Genomic DNA, 16,396 nt, shown 5'->3' with positions numbered 1-16,396 from the left:
AAGGACCAAAAACGTCTTTTAGTTAAAAGGACGACATGATGAATGTATCTGAACTATATTGATTTATGATGACGTCGGACCATGCCTGTTGTCGTATTTCAACGTGATGACGTGCATACCAGGGGCAATCGCGCTTGGGCACATTTGGGCTTTAAATAATGTGAGTGCAGGCCAGCCAAGGACTGGGGAGAGGGGCATTTTTGCTTTAGTACAATACGGTGCAAATGGCCCTAATGTGTGCAGGCCCTAATACATCCATCAAGTTTGGCCCCTCAACACCTTCTCTGTTGCAAGAACGAGAGCCTCACCCAGCAGTGTACTGAGTGCAAGTGGATAGACACCAGCAAATAACATGAATTTGAGCATCAACAGAAAAATGTTTCGAAGGATCCACAACAAACACTTGTCATTGAATCATTGTTAACACTCTTTCCAGCCCCCTTGTTCCAAAAATGAAGAATTTCCTTTTCCTAGAACTGCCACTGTATCACTACACAGCAGCACAAGCTGCTAGCTCTAGCTACACAAACAGAGTAGCTTGACTATGGGACCCGAGTGTCACTGAGTGATACAGCGGCTGTTCTACAAAACAAAGAAGTTCTACCATTTTGAGAAATTGCGTTGTTTGCTGTTCTCTATCAACGTCATTTTGGAGCTGTACGCTCCTGGTGAGGCTCTCGTTCTTGCATCAGGAAAGAGGTTGACGGATCAAACTAAGGATCTATTACAATTGTATAAACTTGCAAACACGACACAAAATTTATTGGGGATGCACTCAAATGACCACCTGTGGGTCTAAGGGACTCTCTACATCATAAAGTATGTTGTTTTACTATCACAAAAGATTTGGCACTATTTTGTGATACTTCCTTGTACAGCATCCATGCAAAATAACCAAAACTGAAATGAGGGTTATGAGATTCAAAGTATGATATAAGACGTGAAGGTTCACAGTCAACCTTAAGTTTTACAATATAAAGTTTACTTACTTTTATTTATTAGATAATGCTCATTTAAAAAAGGACTTTATGCCCAGTCTGACTTTCAGTCTTGACAGTGGTAAAAACTCAAGTGTGTATTTTTTATCTCACCTCAGGGTCAGCCAGCCTCTGAGACAGCCCCACTACAAACACCAGGTTCCTCTGGACCACGCGAACACTGGCCAGATGTTTGCGGTTCTCTGTGATCTTCTGCTTCTTCTCGTTCTGTTTCTGCTTTTTCTCATTCTTTATCCTCTGCAGCTCCTCCTGTGACAGGGGCTTATACACCGCAGGGTCTTCTGGGTAGGGCTGCACCACACAGGACATACATACACCATTGAAGGAAAATGCAACCTTTTGATTGCTGTTACGTATTATCAATCCTTAATGCTCAGTACAACAGACAGAGAGATATTTTGTGATGACATGTTGTAATTACATCTCCAAAACTACAGGTCAGGGATATTATAGAGTTGCCACTGCAGATCCTGGCTGTGAATGCAATCACAAACTTTGCTTGAATATTTAAATGTTTGCTTACTAAAACAGTTTTTGAATCTTTTCAAATTAGTTGTATAGGGCCATAGTTACAACGTGCCATTAAGGATTCTGGTAGTTTTGAGGATATTACCCTCTGTCCTTTACAAAAAGCACATCTAGTTTGGTTTTATGATGCACCCATTTTCTCTCATTCTGCCTCATCTCCTATTTCAATTTATGATTTCCCACATTTCTCAGAATGCCTTTCAGCAACCGCCAGAGTAGGGATGAGAGTAGCGATGGACAAAATCACAATTAATGTTTTTTGTTGTGAATCACATCACACCATTTTTGACCAAATACTTCAATATCAATATTGTGACGTTACTGCAGGAATGTCTGTTGGTGCTTTTACACAATATTTACACAATGAGATTTATGATAAACAGTCATTATTAACATGGGCAACCAGGCAAGTAGCGGCAAATAATAGAACAGCTACAGCAGTCTATTAAGTTCAGACAATTGCATCTCCTTTTCAGGAAAAGACATCACTTATGTCATATCACAATACTACAATACCCAAAAACCTGGACAATATCTAGATTTATTTCACAATATCAACATAATATCAATATATTGCCCAGCTCTACCACAGAGAGGGGGTATGAACTTACTTTCAATCAAACTGGGCAGTGGGCATATGAGCATAAAGTATAAAAACAGCTAGCTGGTCAACTGGTGTGCAACCGGTGTGCAATTTTGACAGCCAAATATAGCAGAAGCATACTGATTATCAAAAATCCAATTAAGTACTTTTTTCAGTTTGCTATGTGTGGATAGTTGTGTCTCATCTCAAGAAATCCTGGAAAAACATGTTTCTATTACTTAAAGTTGAAAAGATTTTAAGTGCATTCATTTAGCACCACTATGAAATCAATTGGTATATTTTTTGTTACCAGAGTAATGGGTGACATTTCCAACTAGTTGGGTCATTGTAGTTCTTATGAGCCAGATACAAAGAAGAAAAATGCAAACAAAATCAGTGGGGCTCAAAGTGTTTGCACGTCTAATAATCAGGGTTTCAAGACTACATGCTTGGATTGTAATAGTTTCACCAATCAGTTCTTCTTCCATGAAATCCTGCCAACTCCTGTTCCCAATGGCAGATGTGTTGCCCATTCATTCCTGAGATAAAGGAATACTGGCTAAAACTGGCTACAGAGTAGAATGTGGTCTACCTTCCTGCAGGCGGGACAGAGGCCATTCTCGTCTGTACGGATGCGATGCCAACAGAAACGGCATATCTGGTATCCACAGGTACATGGGAAGAAGTTGACGTCATCAATCTCCAGTGGTTCCATACACAGTGGGCACTCCATGGGGTCGTCCTTCACGTCAGGGCTCCGGGACATCCTATGATACCACGCTACAGGACTGGCCAGCTTCTACAGGACAGTGAGGGACTGTGTGCAAGGCTGAAACAACAGAGAGATGAAAAGTTAAACAAATGCTAAATCCTGAAGAAAAGCACCATGACGTTATCAACTGAGTGGTTTTTCAGTACGAATATCAGGCTTAGTCTGAAATGGCCCCCAAGTTCAATTTCTGTGGGATGTAGTTTTCAGTCAACACAGCAGCTGCTTTATCCACTTGAGAATACGGCTGTGAAGATAATTAAAAACGGGTTGTTGCAATGTGCCACCATACAGTGGTTATGTGATGTCTACTTCACAGTTGAGCGCATCACCATCATCACCGCATTTTCTTATGGGCCAAAAATCAATTTAAGATATGCAAAATTTTGTCCAAATTTTGTGTTTCTGGAAAACAGATAGAAAATGGCTCCAAGTCACTGGGGTGTTTGGTTCTGGAGATGTGGGCCAAAAGGGTTTTTTTATGTGTCAAAATTTTATGTCTCTGGAACAGAGGGTTGTAGAGACACAGGACAGCATCTTCAAAGACTCCAAAAACACAAAGATTGTCTTTTGTTCCAAGTTGCTGGGAGGTTACAGAGATTCTGAGTGAATCCTTACCATCATAGCCCTCATTTCCAACACTATTTAAAATCAGTCTAACTTAGCTGCTTTAGCCAACTACAAAACTGTCAGTCAGTGTTGACACTTTGCGCTGTTTATGTCAGGTCAATTTGTTGGAAAAAGGGCTCATAACTAGCCTGGGGCCAGGCCTGTGAATCGTACTTTTACTTTTAGAACACTGACCAAAACAGAACAGTCAATCAGTCTGAATATCAGACTACTGGTGGGACTAGTTGATAAATTAAAATTTAGCCAAATCCCTCAGCAGAACACAGAGATGTCTTTAACACACAATGCTGCTTTGAGTGTTTTCTGTTTAAATTTATTTAAAAACAACATTGATAAAAAGTAATAAAAAGTAAATGTTACTTTCCAACTGTGATATTGCGGTTGAATTACGCAACACCAGACTCACTGAGTGGCTGATTTTTTTAAAGGGAACCTGAAATTCACAGGTCTGGAACTAGCCAATATGACAAAACCTGAACAGTCACTCCACTTGTCAATAAAATAAATGACAAACACTCTTCCCTCTGTCAACTACTACTGAAATGCCCCTGAGCAAGGTACTCAACACCTACCTGCTGCAATGGAGATGGTCAGTGGTCAGCAGTAAAAGACTGTGGCTGTACTGGGCAGCTCACAATATGAAGCATGGAGATCTGTCAATTTTCCCTATAAAAAAAGAAAAAGAAGCTAGTGATGTCTCCAACTTGCAGTTGTCCTCAATGAACAAAGGAAATTCAACAGCAAGCAAATGCCAGTGTTGTCTTCCAACTTCTCTACTGCCAATTTTGTCAGTATATGTCGTCCAGTGGTTTTCAAAGTGGGGCCTAGGGACCCCCATGGGTCTTCCAGGGAGTCATACACACAAGGAATAGTTTAAAGCACCCCTCAAGTTATTCTCCGTCCATCAATATTACATATGTACAAGTTCTTTTTCCCATGGAAAATCATCCCTTTGTGCCTTAAATACTGTATAACTCAAAACCCTGTCATCATTAATCATAACCATTTTAACAATAAATGACCTGAAATATTTTTTTTTAAAAATGACCCCCCCAAAAAAAAAAAAAAAAATTTGGGCTGTAACCGGTCAGTTGCAGGGGTATTTTAATTGACCAAGATTGTGGTTGGTTTGTTGGTCACTTCATTTCTTTTAATTTAATTTAATTTATTTAGTTAGTTAGTGTAATACTCTTGTAATTATTTAATATTTTGTGGCAACTGTATGGTAATTTTCTTGTAATTTAACTGAACTGTAACTAATTGTTTTTCTTGCAACTTTTTACTAATTTCTTGGTAATTTTCAGGTTATTTGTTGCTAATTTGCTCATTCCCATTTTTCTTATGTTTTTGAAAGTAATCAGGGGAATTTGAGAGCTCTGACATAAGCATAACTATGTTATCAGCTCTGTTTCATGGACTCAATGGTGGAGTCAACACAATGGTGGAGACAAGAGGGGTGATTAACTGGCGTGATTAATTGTTTTATCGATGGGAAAGAACGGGATTTGGTTGACCAAAAAAGCTGTTAGCTGTGGACAGCCCAAGGATTTATAGTGGTTACTTCATGGCACTTACTACAATGACTTCCAAACAGTACTCAAAAGGCAAGATTTTTGTTTAATACATTTTATCTATATTATGACAAATGTTAGAGGAGTAAAACTGTAAAAAGTAAAAAATGCTCCTTCCTCCTTACTGACAGGTATTGAGGATTTCCATGTGGGTCTGTCCCAGGCAGCAGGGGATGGCAAGACTGACAGCTAAAAATACCCTGGCCTGTCCCTACCATGGAGGGGTAGCGCCAGCCCACGTTTCTCTCTTTTAAGGGAAGTCAAGACGGGAAGCAGAGGGATCTGTGGAGGCTCCCCACTCCTCCCTGCTAGACATGTATGGTAATTAGGCCTTCCTCAGTCAGAAGAGCACAGAGAAGCCAAACACAAGCTAGCCTCTGCAACTTGCAATGAGCAGATTTGTACAGTGTATCAAATTAGTAACAGCATTTTTAGTAGGCTCTGCATTGCTGATGGCAAAGCTGGCTGCTAGGCTCATATATCCATAACCCTGGGATCCCCACTGGGCCTGACAGAGATGAAAATCTCACATCATTCAGCTGAGAGCTTGAGGTCCTCCTGCAGACCAGAATTCCTTGTTTAGCCTAAAGCAAATAGTATTCATTTTGAAGATCTTAACTTCCACCACCACCCATCCAATGCGATATCAAACACTTAAAAGGACCACACCAATAATTTTCAAGGTTTGGCCCATCTGCAACAATTTACCCATATTTTACATGTAAACAAACCATTTTGCAAATCATTCAGGGGTAAAATTTCGCTATATTTAATCAAAATGTGTAACTGTTGTAAAATACTACTGATTGCTCTGGGAAAACAGCAGAGATGCAATATACATTTTGAAGATATTACGCCATTGTATGGTACTTTAATCATATGAGGCAGAGTTCTTGAAACCAAGATGCCACTTAGGCCTAGACTGTGGTGAAAATGTGATGCAAATATCAGACAGGAGAGCCCACTGAAATTTGAGCTGTCATGGCAAGTGGTCGGTTTTTGTCAAGTTTGAGGAGTTACCGGCTGCAATCAGTTTCATACCTGGTAGCTTAGAGGAGAGCAAAATTATACGTAGATGGTATTGAGGAAGCGGACTTCAGCATGTTGTATAGAACACATGCCAAGAGAAGGCGTCTGTGCACTTGTTCAGTGATGACTCAGAAGTAAAAAGATCATGCTGAGATTCACAAGATTTCTACACACTAAAAAGCAGTTTAAGGATAATTCCAGTTATTTTCAACCTGGGCATTATTTTCCAAGGTTTTACCATCCTGGTAATTGGTTGTCTTCAGAGTGTCATCACTTACGTGACTACAGAGCTTTACATACTTCATGGCTGCCTGGAGCACTACTGTCCAGTATACACAAAGCAACAGGGAACCTCAAACAGCCAAATCTAAAATGAATTAAACTGAATGTCACTGCAGCACATTAATATTCACAGCAGAAAGGGGCTTTCCTACATCCAATGTCTTAATATTCATTGGCTGAATCTTGTGTACACTGTGATATTACATCTTATTTTAGCTAGAGTGAGCTTAATGTTAAAAGGGACAGTTCACTCATTTTGAAAAATCTGATGTTATTTCACTTTACCCCTAGCTGTTACGTAAAAATGTTGTTCAACATACTGTTTATAACTATAATTATAACTTCTGTGCTTCCTGTATCAGTCCATCCACCACCACAGAGAAAGATGTAGGGTTGCCTAAGTCTGATATTTTTTGGTTTTCTTCCCTGAACGTGTATGCATGCTGGAGGACAAAAATAATAACTTCAACCTGAGTACGATAGCTGGCAAGTCATGTTGTGGCTAGCTTCTTTTCCTCCATTCTCCTCTATAGCACACATTTCGCATACCTTTCACGCACGTACTACACATAATCAAATCCAACTTTTGTTTAACAATTTGAGCTCAGTTAGGTAGTCATTTTTTTCCAAATGCTAGCCAGGGGGAGGTCCATTAAAATGGCAGCAGCCAACTAGTATCCAGGACTCAGTAATGATGATAGGAAGACACATTTTTCAAAATGGGTGAACTGTCCCTTTAATGATCACTCCACTACTCAGCACTCCACTACTCAGCACCTTAACTGTTTATTTATTATACATCACTCAGCACCTTAACTGTTTATTTATTATCCATTACCCAGCACCTTAACTGTTAATTTATTATTTATTATCTATATATTACATCCTAGGTTAATATACATTCACACTGTTTTTCAGACTGGAGGGGAAGTGGTGATTCCTTAAGAGGCCGAATCAAGTCGGTTAGTTCCTGAATCCCAGTACCGGGCGTCAGGTTCTGCCACTTGGTTCTTGGTTTCATGGTTTCATGCTAACTCTCCTTATCTATACAATCATGTATATACTTCAGCTCCATCTGTATATTGTCATATTCATTACCATCTGTATATTTCACATCTCATATCTCTTTTTCTTAGGTTAGCCCTTATTGTATATTTTAGTTTTTAGCCTTTATAGTCTTTATTGTATATATTTAGCCTTTATTCTTTTTTATTTAACTTTATTGTATGTTTCTACTGTTGCTGCTGGAACACCAGAATATCCCTGGTTGGGATCAATAAAGTATATCTATCTATTTATCTATCTATGATAAGTAGACCACTGTTCATTGCATTCATTGCATCAATGTTGTGTAAATGTAAAGTTCCAACTGTGAAAAACTTCATATCAACTTGCAAGTGGTAATTACAAGTAAGAGATGTGTGGATTTTCAGTAGGCTGTGATAGCTCCCACCTGGCATCTCAAATTGTGGAAATGTGTCAGCACAAGCAGTAAAAATAGCAGCAAATCCACCAATGTTGGCAGCCCAATAGGCCTACATGAAAAATCACAATTATCAGTTATATTAATATCAACACAATCAAGCACTAAAAAAGCACAAAATATCAGCCCTATTTCATTTATGATTGTATAAATACAAAAGAATGTGGGAGTTAAGTAAAACACAAAGAAAGCTTAAGCAAAACTGAAGCAACAAAATCCCCTTCTTTGAAATGGTGGAAAACAAGACCAGCAGCAAGCAATGTAAACAAGAATGTGTATGATCAACGGATAAAAATGATGAAATTGATTATTATATCTGAAATACTGTGAAATTTGTTGAATGACATTTATTTGAAGATATTAGCAGCCGCGGTGTGTTACTGTAACATAAAATACATCTGGACTGGACATAAAGCAGCATCCCTGCAAAATGGAGGTGATCAAATTTGAGACAATCATCATTACACTAAAAAATAAGAACCAGATTGAAAAAAAGTTTGGCATGTGTCCCTAATTCTGGTTGACACCAAAGGTGCTTTGTCAAGACACTTCCAGCGAAACAAAACAAAGGCTTGAGGAATTGACAAGAGGAAAAACAAGAAGGGGAGTGACCATGTGCCACACGTGGGAAAATTAAACTTAAACAGAAGCAACAGTCTTCCTGCATTTTGATATGCCTTAGACAAGCATATGTAGCCAATTCATCAGAAGGTTCAGAAGTAACACAGAGAGAAAAAAAATGGATCTTGAGCAGGTAGGGCTTAGGCCCAAGTCTGTTTTATTGGGAAATGAACACACTCAGGGAGTAGTCAACCTGTGACCTTGCAGTTACAGGACTGTCTTCATAAGGCGTCTTTGGCAATCCAAACACAAGCGGACAGCTGTCAGCCGTCCATACACAATGGTCATTAACATGCATCTCCAAATGCCTCTCGCCTGTACACTTCTGAGTGGATCTCATTTTCCCGCTCTATATACAAATAAACACACATCATTTCAGGGGGTGGTGGGGGCACCACAAAATAAAATTCTTACTTTGATAGTCCTCCTTTCACACAAAAAGTAAAAATAAAATGGCATTGAACAGGCAGCAGATAAAAGGAGACATCCTTGCGAACTCCAGCCTCATTTTAGCTCATTGTCAATTACTCAAGATGTATTTCACGTCTGTTACAGGCTCAACCCGATCACATTCAGGCTCAGATTATCCAGCAGGTTTGAGAGCGTTCTCTGCTTAGGTGAATAAATAAACCTGTAATATTTCTGTGGTATTCCTGTAGTAACTGCAACTAGCAGATTCACACAGCCGCCTATAATATTTCTGTAGTATTCCTATAGTAATTCTATTGCGTCTAGGGTTAGAAAGAGTGTGCTTAATTCCACCAGGGCACGAAATATAAGGATTTAATAAACACAGCTGCTTCCAAATTGTATATAGAAGAAAAACCCTGCATATTGTCCATGCATATTTTAGAGACACCCCCAAAATTTCTTGCATAATGTTTTAGGGGAGCTCATGTCTTATTAAGGGGAGTTTTTATTCATTACCCAACTGCTCTTTAGCCGACCTGCAATTCAGAGGATGTCATGTTAGCAGGCCATCCTCCAGTGCATCTTGGAACATATCTATTTACACCTCTAATGGGATGTGGATATAAGCATCACAGGCCACCTCCAAATGCATCCTAAGATCGCATCATTCAGAAGGCACTGAGAACGCATTGCTGCTGTTTACAACTGTACTTAGAGGTGTCCGCTTGAATCCGGATCTCTCAGGACAGATGTTAATACCAGGTGGGAACAAGGCCTAAAAGCTCACAATCTGCACATAGGCCGTCCTGTAAAGTATGCCACCATCATAATCAAACTTATCCAAAACAGAAACAGTCAGACATGTCACCACACACAAATTTGTGTGTACTTTCTGTGCCTTTGTATTGTTTGTTTACTGCACTCCACAATAGTGGGGGCGCACCATGCAGCCAGGATCCAGCACAATAACAATGAGAGGAAGATAGCATCACTACTGTCCTACATAACAGCTAACAGGGGGATGCGAAATAATATCAAGTTTTTCAAAATTGGTGACCTATCCCTTTAAACCCCTCAGTGGTCAACAACAGAGACATCCAGACAACATACAGAACAGAAATATTGTACTCATGCAAATACAGAGACAGATAAGACCTGCATACACTGAACTACTAGACGACAGTCTATCCGGAACCTGCCCATTCTCACTGTTGTCCCTCAGTAAGTTATGGCTTTTTCTCATTAATGATTTACTCAAATGCCAAATGTCTACATACTCATTTAAAGTATGACAACATCTAGGTCCTTAGGGGAGGGCCCTCCTGGGCAAGACAAGAACACTGTAAATGGAACAGTGACAGGAAAAAAATGCGGAACTGAACATGGCTTGTATCTGTAATTGTTCACAGAAGACACTGATGAGCTAAAGATCTGTGCAGTGTACAGGTTCCATTTCCAGTCTTCACTTAGGCCTACTACCACTTGAGTAAGTTCCTTGGTTATTGAAAGCCCCTTCACATAAAACATTTTCCTCAATGCATAATTCCCAATTACTTTACAACAGCAAAGTATTATAGCTGTGGAAAACGGTGAAATGGATTTGTTCTACATAAACATCGCACAAAAAGTAAGGAAAGAGAAGATTTGGCAAATTTTTCATGGGCGCAACCCCATACTCAGCTCTGCTGCCCATCCCACAAATGCATGTTCCTTACAAATGTGGCACCATTCAAAAAGCGAAATAAACAGGCTTTCCAACGGCATACGATTTATTGCCAAGAAGCATCATTACAACAAAGAAATAATCTACCAAACACAAATTTCCTTACTTTTTGTGCAATGTTTATTTGTTCTGTGTGCAAATATGAGAAGGTGTGGAATGTGCAGGACTGACTTACAGCATGGAGGAGGAACCTCAGCCAAAACAGGAAGAAAACTGCTTCACTGTACTTACACTACACTGTAGTAGACTGTACACTGTATTTATTTATAGCTTGGAAGCACTATATTATAATAAACTACATGAAATTTAGGGGCTGGGCCATATATCAATATTATATCAATATGGCTATGAGACTAGACACTGTGTGGGATTATGTATATCATAATATAGAGATATGGTATAAGTGATGTCTTTTCCTGGCAGCTTTACAATAAAAGGATGCAGCTTTTTAGACCACAAATACTAGACAAGGTATTCTGTGCTCAGGATAAAGACCGAGTCTTGTTCAGATAAAGACTGAAGTGAGCATTATTTTATTGTCATTTCCATTCTTTTAAGGGAAACACATTTTGATACTTTTGAGAGTAGGCCTGCTTTTTTTCTTACTTTCACAATGTGAGAATGGCTGTGAAAGGTATTTATTTTTGAATTGAACTTAATTACATTTTATAGGTGTCTTTGTGATGGCCACCACTCTGCTGGGGAGGAATTTTAAGTAACTGGACCTACTAAAATTTTAACTGAATGCCCCTGCCTTAGAGGGAAAGCTTACTGTAAATCTCAACCCAGCTAAACACTAAGGCAGATTTTGGAGCAACATGTTAGACAGCACTGTTCACCGTCGCCATCAAAATCAATCAATCAATCAATCAAACTTTATTTATTTTTTATTATCTTTATTTTGTTGCCATCATCCACCATTATGCTTTCTGTTGACAGAAAGCATAATGATGGATGATGAGTTTCAACAAACTGCAGTTTCTCCAGCTACAAGTTGAAGAATGCTGCCCAGCATCTCATTTGCTTTAAGGCACTAAAGTAATCACCAAAGTTAACTAGTTCCAATTTCTACTGGTAGCAGCTCTATACATGACCACACCATGAGCAGGAGGACAAAAATCACACAAGTATGCAAAAAAAGTTTACATCAAGAATAAAACATCATGGGTAAGTCACAGACATATACACAGACACCACCATTACCAAACCAAGGCTCAGTTTAAGGGAGTTTCAACCCTGATAGCTTTGCAGGTTTAGTTACACAAAAAAGTACACCATCTTATCATTTTAATGACAAAAGGGTGAAGAAACAGTTTCAAAAACCAGAAAACATCATTTCCCACCATCCTCCACTGCCAAGCTCTGCAGCTACAAAGTTTGTTTGAGAGGTCAGAGTGACAATACATCAACGACAACAATGATGGAGGCTGTGGATTTAAATCGTGCATATAATTCCTTTCTCCTCGTAGTCTCTTAGATTCTACTTCCACACAATTATGTCGCTGTAATTTTGCTGTGTTAAAAGGAACTTTAAGTGTAAGGAAATTAAACTAGCAAATAACAAAACAGCATCACAACCGCAAGGTCAAACAGTCATTATGTTAAAACAATGCTAATGAGTTTTACATCTGAATGTTCCTTTAAGTGGCCACAGTCAGCTACAACTCCCACTGAAGAGGGAAATTAAAACAACGTTGTTTGGTCAGTTGTAATGTGATGAGATAGATAGTTTGCTTTAAGTCTTGGCTGCTCCCTGATTGATGGCATTAATGTAAGTAGTCAAAGTCACAGTGATGCCCTAAAGATGGTTCCTGGCACAAAATATATAGGTCTAATATGAAGCCACGTCATCAACACTGACAAATGTGTGTTTCTGAGGCAGGCCTGTGGACAGCCAACTTGTTGAACCAAGAAGGTGGCTACACAGGACCCTGCCAAGGAGAGAATACACTACCTCTGGCACTAAACAATACAAATGACTTGAAGATTCCTCCTGACAACCTTTGGCACTTTCCCACAGTTAAATGATGGCCAGGTCGTCCACTATTATTCCCCAATAAGCCAAGATCTAGGGCTGGGATGATATGTTTATCTCCTGATTCAATACTATGAAGATAATTGCTGATTTGATATGTATTGTGATTCTTAAGCATTGCGATTTGATATTATGATTTCTTGCAATTTTTGTTTGTTTTTTTTAATTATCCTCTAGTTTGTGAATGTTGAAAAGTGAAAGTTTTATAAAAAGTTCCATAAAGCTGTGATTGTCCTCAAGGTTACAACAGGTTTAAAGAGTGATGTCAAGTTCCAAAAAATGGTCTCACTACAATAAATTGACCACTCTAGGGACTGCCATCAAAACACATGAATCAAATATGGGTCACTGAATCCAAGAGTGACAGCTTTCCAGTCAAAACCAATTTATGCAACTCCAAGACTGTTGCACAAATACACCATTTTACAATAGATACAATTTTACAATACACATTTCTACTGTATTGTTTGTGGGTCAAACCGCATGGGATTAGCACAAGGTGGGCATGGCTGCAAAGGGGAGACCCGTAGGTGCACACAGAACCCATTTTCATTCAGATATCTGGAGGTCAGAGGTCAAGGGACCCCTTGAAAATGGCCATGCCAGATTTTCCCCCACTAAAATTTAGCCAAACTTTGGAGCAATATTTAGTCCCCTTGCCGAAAACTTAGTATGGTATGCTTGGTACCATCAGATTCCTTAGGTCATCTAGGTTCATGCGATACTATTATCTTTACTTTAAATCTATTCAATAAAAAACTGATTTAGAAAACATAAAAAAAGAAAGAATTGTGATACTTAAATAGATTTTTCGTCACCTCCTACCAAGATCTCCAGCCTCAATGCCTACAGGCCTGACATCAGCGGTCATGACAGCCTTTGAAAGATTAGTCCTGGTCAAATCATACATGCATAGCTCTAACTATGTCAGTTCACACCTAGCATTAGTCTCAACATGCGTCTCGAGTGACCACTTTTGATCAGATCTCACTTCCCTGCTCTGTCTGCAAATAAACATGTAAGTCATTTCCGTTTGCAAAGACCAAATGCTTCTTGTTGTCAACTGGACTCTGAAACTCTGAAAACCCTGTAGAAAGTGTCAGAGGCTGCTATGATCTGACATATGATCTGAAGCTGTTTTGATGTAACTCTGCTTTTCAAAGTATCAGCAGTGTCTTGACTTGACTGTTAGAAATACTGATCTATAATAAAAATGGTAACAGATCATGCATTTGGAAGAGCAGGTCATCCAGTGCCCCGCCAAACAGTGGGCAAAAATAAAGTAAGACTACAGCAAAGATTAAGCCTGGAGCACCGTCACAGAGGATGTCAGTTAAGCAGGTGTTGCTTCAATATGGCCCAGACCACCACCGAAGCTGGTCTGAGCAATCAGATCACATGACACAATGAGGACGCATTGGTTGCATTAAAATCTGTACTTACAGCCATCCACTTGTGATCACATCACTGTCTGTTACAGAAGTACACCCAAACAACATAGAAAATCCAACTAGATTACCAACTGCGGCCACCATTCCCCAGGATACGGACAACTAGAACTTTCTCTTGTGACTTTAAATGTACATATGTGACCTTTGCACTGTTGTTTCACTGTTGGTACTGTCCTGATTGTTTTCTTTTACATTTACGCTGTTGTGTGCAGTGAACTGAAATGAACTCTTCAAATTTGCACTGAAAACCAATTCCACCAGCCTAGTGTGCAGTAATAAAAGAAACTTGAACTTGCTACTTCTTCCTGAAAACCTCTCAAGTTGCTAAACTTCCTGTTGTTCATAACAAAGACATGAGGAATCAAAGATCAAGCAATGATTGCGGAAAGCCATCTGAGACTTGTGTGTGTGTGTGTGTGTGTGTGTGTGTGTGTGTGTGTGTGTGTGTGTGTGTGTTTGTGTGTGTGTGTGTGTGTGTGTGTGTGTGTGTGTGTGGCAGATTTAAATCTTAGCTCTTCAGTCATTACTTGTTAAGAGTGCTTTGTTTGTTGACATGAGCTGACTGTTCACATTAAAATGACATCCACTGTGCATTCAGGCACCCTGGTAACTTACAAAGCATCACTGATTCTAGGTAAGCTATCACTGGCCACAACATGCTATTTGTTTTGGTCCTGTGTGTATGTATCACATCATTTGAACTCAATCTGTGCTCCTGTATGATCTAACAAAATATCTGCGTATTACAAACTGGGGGGGGTGAGGGGGTGCACACATTTTACATTATGCCTCCAGTGACTGACGTCAATGACAGGGTTTCATTAGCCATATGCACAACTATATTGAACTGCAACATTAGCTACTAATAACTATTAATCGTGTCGCATACTCACTAACATCGCTACGTGGTTACATGAGGAACAATATAAAGGGGTTTGCTGCCATTAAACCGGGTGAAGTGACACCATAACGGGAAGATGCCGGCGCTGTTTAAACGGCTAGGCTAACTGGTTAAGCTAACCGGCTAAGCTAACCCGCTAGGGGACCTGATAGCTTGGAATGCTGCTAGCGGCTGTCTGTCTTATCTATGGCGTCGGCTAACGGTGAATAGCTAACAGGCTACCCTTCTTCTTGCGCTCTGCTTTGTCTTTAAATATCACACCCACGCCCGGGTAGAACCACTAGCAGCACTATTATAACGCCAGAGCGGCTTGGTGTACACAGACAAACATGTTGTTAAGAAGTTCGGGTCCTGACAAAAGGCTGTCAGACAGGGGAGTTTGTGCGGCCTGTCCTCCCCCGGCCAAGCCTACCGAAACACCGACAGAACCGGAGTGAGACCAATTTCCTCCTAAAACATGGCCACAGTGAAACGGACAGCCGTTTGATTAATGTTGACGTATGTGGCTGAGATTCCTATCTGACTTTTGTGTACCTTGGGAAATGATGGTTCCCTGAGTAGCCTAATTTATGGCGATAGGTTGGTGGGATACTCACCCTGCCTGTGTCTTGCTAGGGCTTCCTCTCCGGGCTTATCGGGGAGCAGCCTCCGTGTGAGCCGGTTCCGCCGTTACAGCAAGTCGCTGTCCGAGGAACTCAGTAGCATATGCTTTGTGAAACCAGTCGGCCTTTACGCTTAGCCTCTGTGTGTGTTGGCTACCTAGTTCTACCAGAAACCACCATCTTACACTGAAGGAGGAGAGAAGAGGGGCAACTATACAACTCACTGAGTCTGCGCAAATGGTCCTGATGTTACACACGGCATTGTGGGTATTGAAGTCCTAACCCTAACCCTAACACAGAGGAATTCTTCTTTGGGACACAGAGAAGAATTCTGTGTGAGAAGAATTTTGTGTGTGTGTGTGTGTGTGTGTGTGTGTGTGTGTGTGTGTGTATATACATATAGATATAGATATAGATATAGATAGATAGATGTACACAGGGAGAGAGAGAGAGAGATGAGTCAAAGATAGATAGATATAGACAGACATTATAAAGTAATTGTAATGTAATTAAATTCTACCAAGGAAACCTTAGAAAATGTTGCTTTACATTGTGAATATACAATTACTTTATCAAATTAATGTACGTAAACATTATATATATATATATATAGAGAGAGAGAGAGAGAGAGAGAGATAGATATAGATAGATAGATATATATCTATAGATATATCTATATAGATATAGATAGATAGATATATCTATATAGATATAGATAGATATAGATAGATATATCTATATATATATAGATAGATATAGATAGATAGATAGATATAGAT

At 39.6% G+C, this 16,396-nt stretch overlaps 1 protein-coding gene across 1 annotated transcript in view; it reads right to left on the bottom strand.

Annotated features, from left to right (window-relative positions):
- The window catches only part of cnot4b (CCR4-NOT transcription complex, subunit 4b), a 45,910-nt gene extending 30,075 nt beyond the window's left edge, over window positions 1–15,835 (bottom strand). Inside the window, exons 1-4 of the mRNA XM_030045744.1 lie at window positions 15,612–15,835; window positions 4,081–4,174; window positions 2,702–2,938; window positions 1,092–1,289 (exon numbers count right to left, since the gene is read on the bottom strand). Of these exons, the coding sequence (XP_029901604.1) occupies window positions 1,092–1,289; window positions 2,702–2,875 (372 nt within the window). The 5' untranslated portion in view covers window positions 2,876–2,938; window positions 4,081–4,174; window positions 15,612–15,835. The remainder of the gene's footprint in view (window positions 1–1,091; window positions 1,290–2,701; window positions 2,939–4,080; window positions 4,175–15,611) is intronic.
- Between the last annotated feature and the right edge of the window lie 561 nt (window positions 15,836–16,396).

Source organism: Myripristis murdjan, chromosome 23 (assembly GCF_902150065.1).
Source record: "Myripristis murdjan chromosome 23, fMyrMur1.1, whole genome shotgun sequence".
Taxonomy (NCBI): domain Eukaryota; kingdom Metazoa; phylum Chordata; class Actinopteri; order Holocentriformes; family Holocentridae; genus Myripristis; species Myripristis murdjan.
This window is presented reverse-complemented; position numbering and strand designations above follow the sequence as displayed.